Source organism: Papaver somniferum, chromosome 11, assembly GCF_003573695.1.
Source record: "Papaver somniferum cultivar HN1 chromosome 11, ASM357369v1, whole genome shotgun sequence".
In the NCBI taxonomy this organism is placed as follows: domain Eukaryota; kingdom Viridiplantae; phylum Streptophyta; class Magnoliopsida; order Ranunculales; family Papaveraceae; genus Papaver; species Papaver somniferum.
Window position 1 is genome coordinate 49255280 of NC_039368.1, and position 16850 is coordinate 49272129.

General features: G+C 36.1%; 1 protein-coding gene across 1 annotated transcript; it reads right to left on the minus strand.

Annotated features, from left to right (window-relative positions):
• Positions 1-1698: 1698 nt before the first annotated feature.
• On the minus strand, positions 1699-5634 carry LOC113321742 (cell wall protein IFF6-like). Its single transcript, XM_026569649.1, has 3 exons — positions 5038-5634; positions 4145-4886; positions 1699-2985 (listed from the first exon to the last, which is right to left on the minus strand). The coding sequence occupies exons 1-3, from the start codon at positions 5412-5414 to the stop codon at positions 1831-1833; spliced, it is 2274 nt and encodes a 757-aa protein (XP_026425434.1). The 5' UTR covers positions 5415-5634; the 3' UTR covers positions 1699-1830.
• Between the last annotated feature and the right edge of the window lie 11216 nt (positions 5635-16850).

The following is a 16850-nucleotide window of genomic DNA, read 5'->3' on the forward strand; positions in this document are numbered from 1 at the left end:
TTCTAATGGACGAGTAAAAATTATTACGGGTGAAATGGACAAAAAAAAGATAGCAAGGATGAAACTGGATTCATCCTGGCAATTTAAAAAATAGCGAGTATGAGAATGGATATATCCTAATGTAAATTAAAAATAAGAAAAAATATTTGAAAATGGGTAGGATGAAACTTTTTACATGCTGGCTATTTTAACATTTTTGTCCATTTAAACAATATCAAAATCTAGATGTCTTTTTCACTCAAAAATTATTGATTTTGATCTTTTTAACTAAGTTTGTGTTTTTTTAATTTATCTTTGTGAAACAACATTCTTACATGGATGTAAGCGTAGACCGTTGCTCTGACTCATTGGAGTCGAGATGTGGCGTCTTTCACTTGTATGATGAGAATATGCAGACCTCAAAACCAGGGGTGCACATTCCTCCCGTCACTATTCGCTATATGCTTAATCCAAGTTTATGTCTAATCCAAGTTGTTATATCTTATTTATAATTTCTGAATTTTAAAATTAGACATCGGGAACTGGAGAAAGAAAACTCAAATTATTATTTTATCATAACCTCTGTTTCCAAATAATCCATTTTAACCTGTGCTCATTTCTCCTTCTTCACTTTTTTTCTAAATTCGTAGTCGTGGACAACGATTAGAGGCACTTGCAGTACCATACTAAAATAGAACTCAAAACTAATTTTATAAGATTTGTAAGAACCAAATGAGAATGATTTTGATCTAATTAAGATTCTATAAGTTATTTGTTCATCCTTCACGTTTCCCTCTAACTCAAATTCCTAAACTAATGGTATAGTATAAGATGTTTCAGCGAATAAAATGCTAAACATAATGTTCTCGTTTGATTCTGATGTTTGGTAACCATTATTTTAATGGATTATCATCTCATAATCCATTATACAGATTATAATGGATTCTATATGCGTTTGGTAACCATTATAATAATTGCTTATTTTAATCATAATTGAAAAAATACATTATTTCCATAAACAGAAAAAAGTTGTTTAAAAATTATTATAAATAATTATTTTTTCTTAATAAAATTGAGTTGTGTTTATTCCTCTTATTTTCTATAAACTATCAAGAGAGGGTTAAAAAAACACTAAGGAACTTAGAAAAAAGTTCTAGATCATTATTTTTTCCACTACTTTTAGGGAGCATTTTTTAAAGATAATCAATTATTTGATAAAGATGTTTGTGAAAATTTATTATAAAAATGATTATACTAAAATCATTTATCTATTTTTGATTATCTATAATCATAAATAGATAATCATAAATTTTGCCAAACAAGTCATTTATAGCAACCGTTTTTTGTTTGTTTGATTTAAGTTAACCAGTCAAACCAATTCACATACAGAAACTCCATTGGAAGCTCTCTCAAAATGTTGAGAGCAAAATGCAGTGTAAGTTAAGAATTAACTATAATTTTACAAGACTTTTTTCTTGTTGAGAGAAAAAAAGAGTAGAAGATTTTCTCTGATCGGTAAGTAAAAGAAGAAAGAATTTCAGAGGGAAGAAAGAAGAACTCGGATCCGTTTTTTTTGGTTTCTCTGAATCTCCGATTTCCAAGAAAAACGTAAAATAAGGCAACCAACTAGGGTCGAAAGAATAACCAACAGTGATGGGAGGAAGGTGCACATAGATGCACTCGTTCATAAAGATGTACTCTAAAAGAAGTACTTCTACGTGGAAAACAAACCCAAAATCGAAAGATATAAATATTTAATATTTGAATATGAAGGGAACCTAAAAAAATGAATCGCTACAAAATACTACTCCACTAATATACAGTGACTACCACTACATAATGTTTTCTTCATCATCTCCTTGTTCGTTTCCTTGGCTGTCTAACCTCTGGTTCAACCTCTTTCTCTCTTTCTCTTGTCCTCTTTGAAAATGAGGGCGGGGGTGGTGGTGGTGCTTTCTTTGGTGGTCTTCCGACACTTCTCTTAGGTGGACTGCTTCCTTGAGCCGCTTGTCTTTTAGATGAACTCTGCTTTGTAACTTGTTCATCTTTCTTACTACCACTACCTCTACCTCGATACTTTTCCTCCTTATTACTCCACCCTTTGTCTCCTTTGGTAGAATTGGAGTTGTTCCCAGGAGAAGAATTCTTTAACGTCTCCAACAACTTACCACTGTTGGACGAACTAGAAGTCGTCTTCATTCTATTCAAGAAGTTTGCCGCACTTCTCTTCTTAGCTACTGTATTTGTCAACGCTGTTGATGCGTTGTTACTGTTATTCTTTTTGTCTTTCTCTGTCTTTGTCTCTGAATTAGTATCGTCTCCACTGCCACCCTTGGCTGAAGTCCGAGCTGAGCTTGGATCCAGGTTTAGATTGGTATTGGAATCCTTTGGACTATTTTTGTTAGTGTTGTAATTACGGTTCGATCTTGAACTCCTCATCCCAGAAGCAGACCTTTCTCCTTTTCGTTTACTAAACACGATTTGTTCTTCCACTGCAGAAGAATTTTCCTTCCGTTTCTTATCCAGAACTGGTTTCTCCTCATCAACATTCTGATCCGATCCTTTGAATTCAACTGGTTTAGAACTGTTTGCAGCTTTCGCAGAGATTGAGCTGCGTTTTCGACAAGCAAAGATTATACCAACTGGTTTTGATTTTGGTATTAGAGAATCTGAAAGTTCAGGATCGGGTTTGGGCATTAGTGGTGTTGATTGCTGTAGTTTTGGTGGAGTAGGATCTCCAGGTGAGGGGTTGTTTTGGCTCCGAGATGATGATGAGCCTGTCGATCTTGACAACATTTCTTTGCTAACCAATCCTCGCAATTCAGTAGCTGCAACTGCTTCTGATGAGTTTTTGGGGTAAAAAGCAATAGCGTTATTGAAGAGAAGTAATAAATCTCTGAAGAATTTCTGGCTGCAGCTACCACTGTAGCGACCTTGTTTCAATCTTGTTCGAATAGTTTCCATATCTATATGTTGCCTGATCAAACTTTTGTACTTACTTGTTTCCTGCATTAAACAACAAAAATTAAAATGGTCCACCAGTCAAAGGATGATTGACTGAATTGTCAATCATATAAGACAACCAAAATACATAAAAGGTATTTTAAGAATGATGGGCCAGAATTTAGACACGTGTTGAGCTGGATAACGATCATGTAACAATGTCTTTTTCCAAGGGGAGATGTCTTTCGAGCAATATAGTCAATATAGACATAAATGTGGTACAATAAAAACGCGTCGCTTGCAAGTATTTAAGCTAATCAGTAATTACTACTACAACCTAAAAATACCGAAGACTTCTTCAGCTCATGTACGCAGCTGAGATTTATTGCCTGCCCGCTAGAAAGTCGGTCCAGGTCATGTAAGTATGGATATGACATATAATGATGCACATTGCCCTTTAATTTGAATGAACAGATGACTCTCCGAAACTGGGACACAATCAATCCCGCTGACTAGACACTTCACGTTGAACTGAAAATATTACTACTACCGTGAAATTATATGAGCGTACATGGAAAATGATATAGAAAAGAGGATGCAAACATGAAAGCAAAAGAAAAGGGAAGTATTATTAATTGCTTAATGGAAATATAGATAGATAGATAGATAGTTATTAGTATTACTAATATAGATAGTTAACCTCAAACGTAGCTTAACTGTTTGTAGACTAAGAGAACAGTTTAACGTTGTAACTTAATTCTTTACGCCACATTGATTGAAATGTCGAGGAAGCTTCAACGAATGGAAATAGAAATATGGAAGAAAAAAAATGGAAGTTTAAAAGTTAAAACTTTTGAAAGAGGAAATGATATAAAAAAACTTCTTCTTTTACTGGTCCACCGAAGTATACAGAATACAGATGCTCATTGCTCAACAACATACGCAAATCTCGAGGAAGGTGATGTGCAAAAACTTTGACAGCAACTCAGTTCTATTTGGAAACGATATTCTCCGCCAAGGGAAAAAAAACTCCCTCTCTTTTACAGCAACTCAGTTCTAGACGTGTTTTTTGTTTTGATTAATTTCAACAAATACCAAAAAAAACTACTGTTTCATGGTCGGAAAACTATTGACCATAGATTTGGATTTTTAGTGGGTATGCGTACGAAGGAGTGTGTATCAGATTATCCTGAAAATTTTAAATAAAATATAAACAAATTACCTGGCTTTTGAGCCGGCTCTTGAATATGGAGCCATATTTGTGAGAAAGGATCATCTCGAGAAATCCAAGCAACGGTTCTGATTTCACAGAGATCCGTTTGATGGCGGGAGAAACCTCCTCTGTTTCACGTTCTTCACCGCTACTACTTCCCGAAGTGATTTTCCTCCGTCCATTTTTCCTTGATAGGCTGGCCGAACTTTGTACGTCACTACTCTCTTTTGTTCCTTCTTCTTCACCACCTCCATTACCACCTTTTGACTCAGCCACCGATTCCCATAACTCGGCTGGTTCACGAGTTTCTCTAACAGGGATCGTTGTTTCTGATGATTTCTTCTCAACTTGAACAGCCGAGTCTTTAGCAATAGTTTCAGAACTTCCGTTACACGAATCTTCTCCCAAAGCCAAAGGTTTATCAATTAAAACGTGGTCCTGTGTTTCTGTAACGGTTTGGACCGGTTCTAGTAGTTTCTCGACATCAACTTCCGGAGTCTTCCCATCTTTCAGATCTGAAGAATTTGACTCGTTAAATGACTGATTATCCCGGTCGGATTCGTCACCGGAAACCGGTTTATCGGTTTTTTCAATCGGACTCGGGGATCGAGGCGGTTCAGTTTCAATCTTCTTCCCATCTTCTTCCTTGGTTCTGGTTTCCAGTAGATCTGGTTTTACATCAAAATCATTTTTATCCTTCAAGCTTTCTTCTCTTTCTTCTTCTAATCTCTTTACTTTCAATTGCAAAGACCTGAAATCAGAACAAAAACAATAAACAGAGTGAATCAAATTGAACCGATTGAAAAGTTGTTCATGGGATCCTTATCCAGAGAATGAAAATTGATTATATTTAAAATCAGATCTTAAAAAAAAAAGGTTAAAAAAGGTTAAAAAATAATTACACGATCGAAACATCATATTCTTGAACCTCGCGTCTAAGCTCTGCAACACGAAGTTTTCTTAACTCATCAAGCCAAGGAATCCTACTGTTATCATGATTATGATTATCATCTATACCATCATTATTATGATGATCGATTATTTCTGAATCGACAACATCTTCACTATTAACCATAAATCTTCGATGAAGATCATGATATTTCTGTTTACAGTTCTGAGGAGATACGATAAAGTTAGACGAGGATTTTTTGTTTTGAATTTCATTGGCAACTGATTCCCAGTTGTTAGTTCCATGTCTTTTAACAGCGCATGCTAATAATAGTTCTTCCCATGTTCCCCATGATATTTTTTCTTCTTCTTCGTTGTTTATCTTCGCCATGATGGTTCACTCTCATCTCTCGTCTATCAATCTATGTTTCCGTATTCCTTTGTTTTCAAAAATATAAACCTAGGGTTTTTTCTTCTCTCCTTTTTTATAAGTTTTCGTTTATATTGTCCGCTTTTTGAGTTTTTTGTTTTATATTTAAAATATTTTTCTTTAGAATTTCTGTGTTAAATTTGTTTCTCTCACTAGATCATATGATCTCTTCGTCTTTCTCTTTCGTTTCGTATATAAGGGTTCGATCTACAGCGAAAGCAGCAGCTAAAAAAAAAATTCGCCTCCTTACTTGTTTTATTAGTGTATTACGTTAATGCCCTTATTGAATTATTAATATTACGGATTGTCTGGCTACCCTTTCTGGTATATGTCGTTTCCCTTTTAGTAGGTACACCTTGGCTAAAGAAACCCCGAAACCTAATTTTCTTGTCCGTGTAACTAGGATTAGGGGTGAGCATAAAAACCGGAACCGCGGATTTGACCCGTATCCGTCCGCAAAATTGCGGATTTCACCCAAACCGCAAGATGTATGGGCCGGACACGGATGGGATTCTCAAATCCACACGTTTTAGCAGTTTGAGTGTGGTTGAATATTGAAAACCGCGGATTCAACCGCACCGCATTTGGGTCACTAAGCCCAGCATTGTTTGAATGTAGCTATTTGGACTTTGGAGGGCTCAAATAGTCACAGTGGACCTATAACGTGTATAGCCTTAACATGGGCTATTCCTTCTGGACCTCGAATAGATCTGTAGACCAAGAAGCTGTTGTTGCATCGGTGATAGCCATGATTATTGATTAGTGACTCAAGCAATGGACAGTGAGGTGTTGGCACTTGGCATTTTGGCAGTGGTTTTTTTTACCCATAATCCGCGGTTAATCCGCAACCGGTCCGTACAATCCGCTGATCCGCAAAGGTCAAATCCGCGGATTATTGGGCCGGTCACGGTTCAATTTTCCAAATCCGCAACTTTGACGGTTTGGTTGCGGGTGACCCCTAATCCGCAACCGTCCGTCCGTAGCACACCCCTAACTAGGATGACTAGAGTCTAGATGGGTACAACAAATTTTGGACGCGGACTCTATATTCAGGCCCGAACCTTTGATGAGCTACTATTTTTTTTTTTTTGAAGGAACGAGGGGATTCAAAGAGTCCCTAAGATTTATTTATTAGACTACCTCATTCAAATTGAGGTTCGAAGGATTACATAGAAGAGGTGGTAGAGGTAGATAGACACACCCTCTTGTTTTATCATTATACATATAGCGACACAACAATTGTATACTGAATTTTACATTTTTTGAGATTACATAAAAACAAATAACATGGAAGAAACAAACGGAAGTTTTGATCCTGCAAGTGAGAGAAATATTGTTCCAAAGAATATCTTGATCTTTCTCTAAACTGACTTGTTGACTATTGATTGTATCCCCTGAATTATCACATCAGTATATTAAGATTTATTTTCAATTGAAATTCCAAAACACATACCTTTGTCTCATCTTTTAAAGAAGAAGTTGTATCAAAATCAATCTGGTATCCCATTTGTTTTACCAAAAGATCATGAATAAACTTCATGAAAATCCAAAAAATATTTCGTCCAACATGACATATCTTCTCTATTCTTCGTTTCACTGATATGGACAGTTGAAGTTCTTGAGACAAGTTCTGAAGAAAAAAACTGATGTAACAATTCCATATTTTGATTATATGACGAAATCCCATTAAAAAGCCCTAAAGGCTATGATAAACCGCTACATAAGCGTAATGAAAGAACACACGGCATGTAATAGCCATTGAAATCAAAAAAGAAAAGAAATAAAAAAAAATACACCTAATAGTGCATAAACGCAATATTTTTTATTGAAAGATAAAAGATAAAAACAGACTAATATATCCTAGATTTTCTCGGTAGATCTGAAATCTCAGACCTAAATCCAAGTAAATCTGGATTAGATAGGAAGATTAAGAGAGAAAATTTAGGATTTTTTTCCTTCTGTAAAGACGGTTTTGGAGAGCGGAAAAGAGAGTTGATGAGCTACAATAGTTGGACCTCTAATCATATCAAGAATCGAGATGACCTCGTTCATTTCTACGTACGGACATAGTTTTTTTTTCTTTTTTTCTTTAAGCATGATGTAGCATTTTCCAATTGTATAAGGCTTATTCCTATGCACTATGTCAAGAGATTTTATTTGACATGCCACATGGCCTGGCAAATGTGTTATTCCCATTATGATTGATATGGAAAATTTGATTAAAAATATATATTTAATTGTGTTGGATGAGGCCCTAATGAAAATATATTCGTAGTATAAAAATTTAGTGTTATAATATATTCAGTGTGACCCTTTTTAGATATAAAAATATGTTTGTTTATTTTTTTGATCATCAAACCATAAATATTTCATTCCACAAAAAGCGTTTACATGATGGTTTTAAAGAGAAACAAATACATCATAACATGAAACAAATACTCCCTTCGTCCCACTATTAGATAACCTAGTTTAAGTTTGCACAATTCTTTAAACAATGAAGGGAAAATAGTATTTTAGAGTATCTTTTACGTTTATGGATAATAACTAGTAAAATATAGAATAATTTATCTCAAACTATATCATGGATGTTCGCAAAATTTATACTACTATTGAAAAGCATTTTAAAACACCTACCTAACGAGTGTAAACATGCCTATCAAATTTTACATATTTCTTATACTAACAATAATTAAGTAAAAGGATAATTTTAAAATATCCCCTTATTTAGTGAAATAGGTATGGGACATAATCTAAAAATAAATAGGTCATCTAATAGTGGGACGGAGGGAGTATAAAGAAAGACAAAAAACTCAACTAAACTGTGAAGAGAAAGAGCGATCTACCACGATAGCACCCAAATCTCGTATTTTGAGATTGGAGAAGAAATGGTAATCGAAATTATAATTCGACCATTTTTATAAATTTTCTTTTTGGAAAATAGATGCTCCTATGACATAGGAGTGATTTTCCCAAAAATTCTTCATGTACAGCGACTAACCAGAAGCTCTAGATCTATTTTTTCGATGAACAAAAACTCGATCTTTGCCAGTGTCGGATCGCCGATGTACTTTTATCAAGAAAAACCAAACATGAACAAATCATTAGAAAGAAACATTATAGAAGTGTAGATAAAATCTCCCAAATAGCGAAGATAAATATCGCTCTAATATCGAAGAGATTATTGAAAACAAAAAAATAACTCCCAAATCGAAATCAATTATATCTAATATTCCTTAAAACTAGAAATTTTTGCTCAGATCTAACCCGTAAAGGATAAGATCTGAGAAAGGAAAAAGAAGAAGTTGATGGGTTTTTCTCTGGTTTTTGAAAATATATTTAAAAAGTGAAAAAATAGGAGAGGATGAGAGATTATATATATAGGATAAAGCTTTTATCATCGGAGATAAAGAGATTATCGCTCGATGGAGTCTCCATCGCCCGATAGAGACTCCGTCGCGTGTGCCTAAGTGCCATTCATGGCATACAGGTAGATGAGTTTGGCACTTTTGCATACCCATAATGGATGCTAAACTGCCAAATTATGGTGTTTGACACGTGCATATGAATATGCCTAAGGCTTTTTTTTTCCTTCGAAAAAGAGGCAAGTCTCAAATATATTGATCGTAATTTTCCGATTCGATTACAGAACTGACTCGAGAATTTCCTAGAGTTAGAAATTTTAAGCAAACAACTGAGACAATCAAAAGACTGAGCCTCATAGTTACAGGTCTTCATCTGAAAAAAAAACTTTATCCATGTCAATCTGATTCTAGAGTAACAACACAAGTTCAAATGGCCCGGTTTGGATTTAAAGAAACTCTTCCAAACCACATAACAAATATACTAATAGTAAAAATGATAAGATCGAGCCCGTCAAGTTGTGGTCCAGCACAAGGTGAAATTTTTTTAGAGACACTATAGGCTTTGATTTTTATGTCCCAATACTTTTAGGTAGTTCAATTTTTTTTCCTTAAAAAGACGAAAACACAGACAGAACTACGAAGTTAAAATTCTCCTAAACAAATTAGATCAAATTATCTCTCAACCCCAGGGGATTTCAATTCTCAAACTACAATGAGGCAGGGAAAGCGAAAGAAGGAAAATCACTAAATAAGTCAAAGCATATTATTTGTTAGTGCATCCATAATCCATACGGTATTATTATTGAGGTTAGTTTAGTTTTGCATTCATGATTCATTATTCATAACTCCTTGACTAGAATTTTTGTTTCCATTCAGTTTCATTGTTTCAATACTTATTACTTATGTTAAATTCTTGTATGTAACCAGAATTAATTTCGGATAAATACCAATCCCAATTACTAGAAGAAAGATACAGATTGAAACTGCTTATAAGTGACCACTACATCTTCTTATAGGTGATAAGGTGACCTGGGTGGACTTGGAATTTTATTTTATTGAAGTTGCAACTTGATTATTATGGTGCAAATATTATCTCGCCTTTTTATTCCTTAGTAGTATTGTTTCAAATTACTTCTACCATGCCGCCTAAGAGGATGATACCAACCAAAAGTGGATATGCAAGAAAAAAACAGAAAGAAAAAAGTGATGCAGTTGTAGAGTCTCAATTAGGAGCCCTTAATAAGTATGTCGTTAAAAAACAACGTAATTTGGTTTGAAGCTCATCAGTTGGAAACGAAGGGGTTGACAATGTAATCTGCGAGCATGCTATAGATGAAAATGTAGATATCGTTGACATATAGAAGTCCTTAAAATGGGTTTTTATGGTAGTGTTAGATTTTGGACTATATAATCTAAGTATACGTGGTGTAATATTGTTTCACGCATATCATTACACTTTTACAGTGAATAATACGTTGAGTGTAGAGAATAGAAGCTTAATTTGTGTATATATGTAGTAATGGAACAGGGACTCCTAATGCCTTGTTCAGATATGTCTCAAATATGGATTAGAGCATTTTTATTTTGTTTTATTTGAGTATCCTTATCTTAGATTTTTTTTTATTTGATTGTAGGCATGTACAAAACAATCTAGAGCCAGAAAAACAACATCCCAGGTTCTAAAGTGAAGAGTAAATGGCTTGTGGCTTCAATCTGTTTCTCGACATATCTGTCCTTAGATTTTCCGATTTTATTTCAGATGTTTATGCTACATTTGGACCATGTGATAAAGTTGTGGGTAATAACCTTCTTAACTGCAGTGTTATCAAATAGATGTCACTTGAAAAAAAATATTATATGTATGTGGAGGGAAAAAATTGCATCGAATGGCGTTATGAGGTTTTTCGCACAAGGTCGTCAAAATGTCACAAACGGCCGTGGTAGGATCAAAGGATTTAACCACTTCTCCAAGGTTTCGTTCAAAATCATAGTGAAGATGACATAAGCTTAATATGATCTATAGATCCAACCATTTGCCAATGATTTTTTCGAAGTAACAGTAACATGGGTAACGTAGGTAACTTGAATAACTAAATCGATTATCCTAAACTGGAATCGATCTGGCTCAGTCTGGGTTTTCATATAAATAGGTCTTCCGGAACTTGTTGATATTAGTGTCTTTGGTGTCATAGTAGTTGCTGGTGTCTGTGTGTGAAAATGTCTAGTTTTTGAAGGAGTCTGAATCGGAACCATAGGAAACTTGAGATCGGTTGTTGCTGTTGTTGGAAATGCAGCTGAGATAGTCTTTGAAATTGATGTTGCCCAAAACTTAGTTGATGCTAGTATCATTTATGCTAAAGAGTATAAGCATGTTTTTCTAGATTGAAGAATTGATAGACGCATTTATGTGTCTATTTTCATCTCTTTTTTGTATTTGTTAGTACTCGTTTTCGTCCTTATTATGGTGTTTTGTGTGTTTGTAGGTATTTTTTTGGAAATAAATAATTTTGGAAAAATCGGCTCGAAAAATTATGCGGAGCATCCCCGGAGGACATTTGTTATTCGGACTCTCTGCTTTGGATAAGAGGCACCCACTTGATAAGGGGTGACCACTTGCTATTCGCACCCCTGAACTGGATAGGGGGAGGTCATCTTCTTTGTTTGAATTTGGTTTTGGCGGGAATACTTAATGCAGACGTTGTTGATTTTGGGTCAGATTGTTGGAGGGATTTCAGCGAGATTCAATCGCTAGAAACGGTTGGGCTGGGCCTGAATACACTAGACAGGGTATATGCAAGCGATTTGATCAAGTAACTTGGGCCAGAAATCCGAGTTTGGAAGTAAACAGGGGAGCGAGATATTTTAGAAGATTATGTTAATTGCGGAAGCTGTGTGAAGATTGTGAGAAGATATTTGGGAAGATATTCTCTCATGATATTATACGAAAAATTTAATACTATCCAGAGACGCGTAGAAGAGTTAAACAGGGAAGAAAATCCCATATCCTGCATGAAATACAAAGAAAATATTCCCGACGTTAATGGAGATTTCTGGGAGTTATTGTGAAGATTTGAAGGCATTAAACAGTATATAAAGGCTCTTTGGGTCAGCTAGCGAAGTTTAGAGAGAATTGGGAGAGGTTTATAGCACTACAAAGCAAGAAAATTGAAGTTGTAGAGATTCTGGTTCTGCTGTTGTTGCTGCTCGAGGAGGAAGAAGAAGAGGAAGAACAGACTACCAAAGGCAGTCGTTTACCAACAAAGACAACGACTGTCGCTCGTGGGTCATAGTTTTTCAACGACAACAGCACTTTATCTCTATCGTTGATTCTGGACGCCTTCTGTGGGTCGCAGAATCCTGTTTTATATCATTTTCTTGTCTTTCTCTTCATTGTAAAACACTTTTGAGCATCAATGAAATATTTTGAGAGTTTTCCAACATGATGAGCGGCTAAAATACCTGGTGATTGAGGCAATGGAGGATCTATTCACTCATGTTTGATTGGTAATATTTTTATTTATAATTTCGTTAATTATTTATTTTATTTAATTCACTTGGATAAAAATATAAAAAAAAGGGATAAAATGGTTTTCTTAATTATTTGTGAATCAGTTTGATGTTTTATGCTTAGAATATATTCTTTGATAAATCATGCTTAAGGATTACAACTTAATATTTGGACACCTTTTAAATTAAAAAATGATTTAATAAGAAAAAGAGCTTAATAATAATTTCTGAAATATTATTTATAACCAATCAACTTGAAGTAATAGTGAATCCTGAGCCTTAATCTTTCTAAAATCTTGACATTACTATTAATTTCCTTCATTTATTTATTTGTTTAAATCTTAAAAAAAAAGAGTTACCTTCACAAGTTCGAAAAGAACCCCTTTTACCACTATCTACAACAACTTTTGAAAAAACATCAAATTTTTGGCGCCGCCGACGCGGACCTGTGCTTAGGTAGAATTTCTTTTTTTTTTAGGTTTATTATTATTTTATTTTATTTTAGAATTGTTTGTTCCTTTTTACGTTTCTTTTTGTCTTTATTTTGCAGGTTCAAAGTGAAAACTAAGGACTTGGAGAGGAAAAAGCTTAAAGCGAAAAGCGAAAAGAGAAGAAAAGAGGACAATTTTAGGATTTAATTTTTAATTCTTTTTGAGTGTGTGAGGAAAACTGTAATTTTATTTTTTTATTTTTTTTGACTTTTTGAACTTTAAATTGGACTGGACATTTGGACTTTAATTTTTAAACCCTACGGAAGGGTACCCTTAAATACAAACTGTGTGCAGGGAAGGACGGTGATTACAATATCACCTCGGCCCCTCGGGTTCGCACACGGCATAGGAGTCGTGGCCCGAGTCGACGACAACGGTTCATCCCCCGTCTGGTACGGGAGGTAAGTCCAATCGAAACACTCGCGAATCTCCTGTAAGCGAGTTACTGTATTCCTTAAGGTGATCATTGATTGAGGACGAATTTGGACTGTCTTTATTTTCCTAGTAAAGGGAAAGGCCTGTCCTAAACAAGATAAGGGTTCGGATTTCATCACCGCTCCCTTCTTGCCCGCTTTAGGAGAACAAAACCTAACGCGAACCCAAGCTTTAAAATCTGATTAAAAAGAGACTTATAGGGTATCGAGCTTGTTAGGAAATTTTTTCGAAGGATATTGGTTATTCTTTTAGCATACTTCGAAGTTCATGACGGTTTCTGTGAGTTGAATGCGTGACTGCGCCGCCTTGTACTGCGGTGAGGCCTTGGGTATCAAAGCTCTACTAAGCTTCCCTCGCCTCGATTCAACTTACTTTGACTCAGATTGATTCTAGAGAGGTTTGCTTAAATTGTAACGAATTCCCTTTCGAGATATAGAAGCTAGTCTAGAAACAATCTAAGTGAGTCCCCCCATCATGCTTGTTGTTTGCTAGAAATCTCTAGGTTTGCTGTGGTAAAGTCGAGTCAGCCTGCTGTGTGATTGCTAGAACCTTCCTGTTAGGATTTTTATTTCTTTTTGATTTTTTTTAGTGTATGCCCGATTTTGTTAATAGGGCTTGGAAAAGAGATACTCTAGGTCGTCTGATTAGTGATAAACCTAGTAGTTCTTCTTGTGGAGGCGGGGAGCTCGAAGACTCTTCTTTAGAGAGCCCCGTTTTTGGAAACTTCAGTTTTGAGAATCTGCGTCTTTGTGAAGAAATTTCTCCTAGTCCTTTGGTAGTGCCAGAAATGGCAACTTTAAAAGCTTTATTGAACCCAACTAGGACCTCTCGTCCGTCTTGTATCAAGTTAGCTGAAACCGAGGCAAATTATGAACTCAAACCTGGGACTTTACAGATGCTCCCAACCTTTTTAGGAAAAGAGAATGAGAACCCCTATTTTCATGTTAGGGAATTTGAGGAAGTATGTAGTACTCTGAAAATTAAAAACCTTAGTGATGATGCACTGAAACTTAGGTTATTCCCCTTTTCCTTAAAAGATAAAGCCAAATCTTGGCTGTATAGTTTGGATTCTGAGTCAATTGAAACCTATGAACAACTTACATCTGCCTTTATACATAAGTTTTTCCCAAGGCACAAAACATCGTCTATTAGGACACAAATTTGTACTTTTGCTCAACAAGAGGGAGAATCTTTATATAGGTATTTAGAAAGGTTCAATGACTTAATTTCTCAATGTCCTCATCATGGTTTAGAGAAGGTTAGGTTAGTTCAGATCCTCTACGAGGGTTTAGACTATTCAACAACGACCATGGTTGAGTCCTTATGCACAGGTGGGTTTGAGAATAAAACTGTTGATGAGGCGATGACATTTTTGAATGAAATCGCCAATAAGACCCAACAATGGGAAAATAATAGGGAACCCCAGAAAACAATTCTTCTAAGTAGAGGAAATGTCAATAGGGGAAGGATCCTATGAGTCAGATGCTAAAATAGCAGCCATAGCCAAAAGGTTAGAAGCGTTGGAATTAGGTCATTCTAGTGGTACTAGTGGTAGAATAGAGCCTTTTTGGGAAGACCATACTGTTGAAGAGCAAGCCAATGCTCTTTATAACAACACTAGATTCGATAACCGTCAGAAGTTTGACCCTTATTCAGAAACCTATAACCCTGGCTGGAGAAACCATCCCAACCTTTCTTGGTCTAAGGGCCAGAATCAAGGTCAGTCTAGTAACTCTCAAGCTCCCCCAGGTTTTGGCTATCCTAAGAATCCTTCAGCCCCGGCACAGTTTCAGAACCCTTCGGATAAGAAGATTATGAGTTTAGAAGAGTCTCTTGCTTTGTTAACTCGTAACACTATGCAGTTTCAGCAATCTGTTGCTCAAGGTATAGAAGAAAATAAGAGAATAGGTCAGGCTAACTCTCAGGCTATTTCCGAGTTGAAAACCCAGGTTAGTCATATAAATGAGTCTTTGAGGGAAAAAGGTAAGTTTCCTAGTCAAACTCAACCCAATCCTAAAGCAGAGAAATCGTACAATCATGTGAACTCTATTACAACCCTTAGGAGTGGAAAGAAAGTTGACAATAAGGTTGCCATGCCTGATAGTGAACAGCTGTAGTTCACCCTTATGAGCCAGAAAATGAGGAGACTGATAGAGTCTCCAAAGAGACCAATGAGGGTCCTGATGAGCCCGGCTTTGTTCCCAGAGCCCCGTTCCCCCAGCTGCTAGTTCCGACTAAGAGGGAGTCCAACTTTAATGATATATTGGAGGTTTTTAAGCAGGTTAATATCAACCTTCCATTATTAGATGCAATTAGGCAGATTCCCTCTTATGCCAAGTTCCTTAAGGACTTGTGTACGCGAAAGCGTAAGCTCAGTGTCCAGAAGAAAGCCTTCATAGCTAGTCATGTGAGTTCTATTATTCAGAATACCACTACTCCTAAGTATAAAGACCCAGGGTCCCCTACCATTGCTTGTACAATAGGTAAGTACCGTGTTGAGAAAGCGTTGCTTGACTTAGGAGCCAGTGTGAACTTACTGCCATACCATGTGTACCTTAAGCTAGGACTTGGTGAGATGAAACCTACACAGATGACACTTCAGTTAGCTGATAGGTCCGTTAAAATTCCTCGTGGTGTGATCGAGGATGTTCTCATAGAGGTCGACAAGTTTATATATCCGGTGGATTTTGTTATCCTAGATACCCAACCTATCCCTGACCCAGAGAACCAAATACCAGTGATTTTAGGTCGCCCGTTTTTAGCTACATCCAATGCGATCATTAACTGTCGAAATGGTATTATGAATTTGTCTTTTGGTAATATGACTATTGAGCTGAACATTTTTAATATTAGTAAGCTACCCTCTGAGCTAGATGACACGTGCATTGAAGAGGTCAACATGATAGGAACCTTAGTTCCGAAGTCTGTACCAAACACCGAATCGGAAGATCCATTAGAGAGTTGTCTAGCCCGTTTTAGCATGGATTTCGACGATGATAGCAACATTGAACAAGTAAATGCTCTGTTGGATTCTATTCCTATGTTAGATACCGATAGATGGAAATCTAGGTTTGAACCATTACTAGCTACCGAATCTACCTTAAGCCCTTATTTCGAAGAGCCTAAAGATCCTCCTAAGTTGGACCCCAATTATGCATTTGTAGGCCCATCTGAGATTTTGCCTATAACTTCCGATTTGGATGGTGATCATGAGATTAGGCCAGTAACCGTGCTTCAACACAATAAGGAAACTCTAGGGATGACCATAGAGGATATGAAACATATAAGTCCATATAGTATACCTCAAAAGAATTTAGAGGATGAACCACCTGATTATAACTCAGAGAAAGCAATTGACCTTTTTCAGGAACCGGATGGTCTAGAAATTAGGAATATTGTGACTAGTTTATCTAGGGACACCCAAAACCCTAAATTTGGGGGTAGAGATTGTCAATTATCCCCAGTAGAAGTCCCTAACTTGGGACTCAAGCCTAGTGCATCTGAGGTATCGCTTGAGTCTATTCAGACTCCACAACCTGATCCGCCTGATACTGTTCAGGAGGAAATCCATATATTAGAAACCCGTTTTTCGGATGAATCTA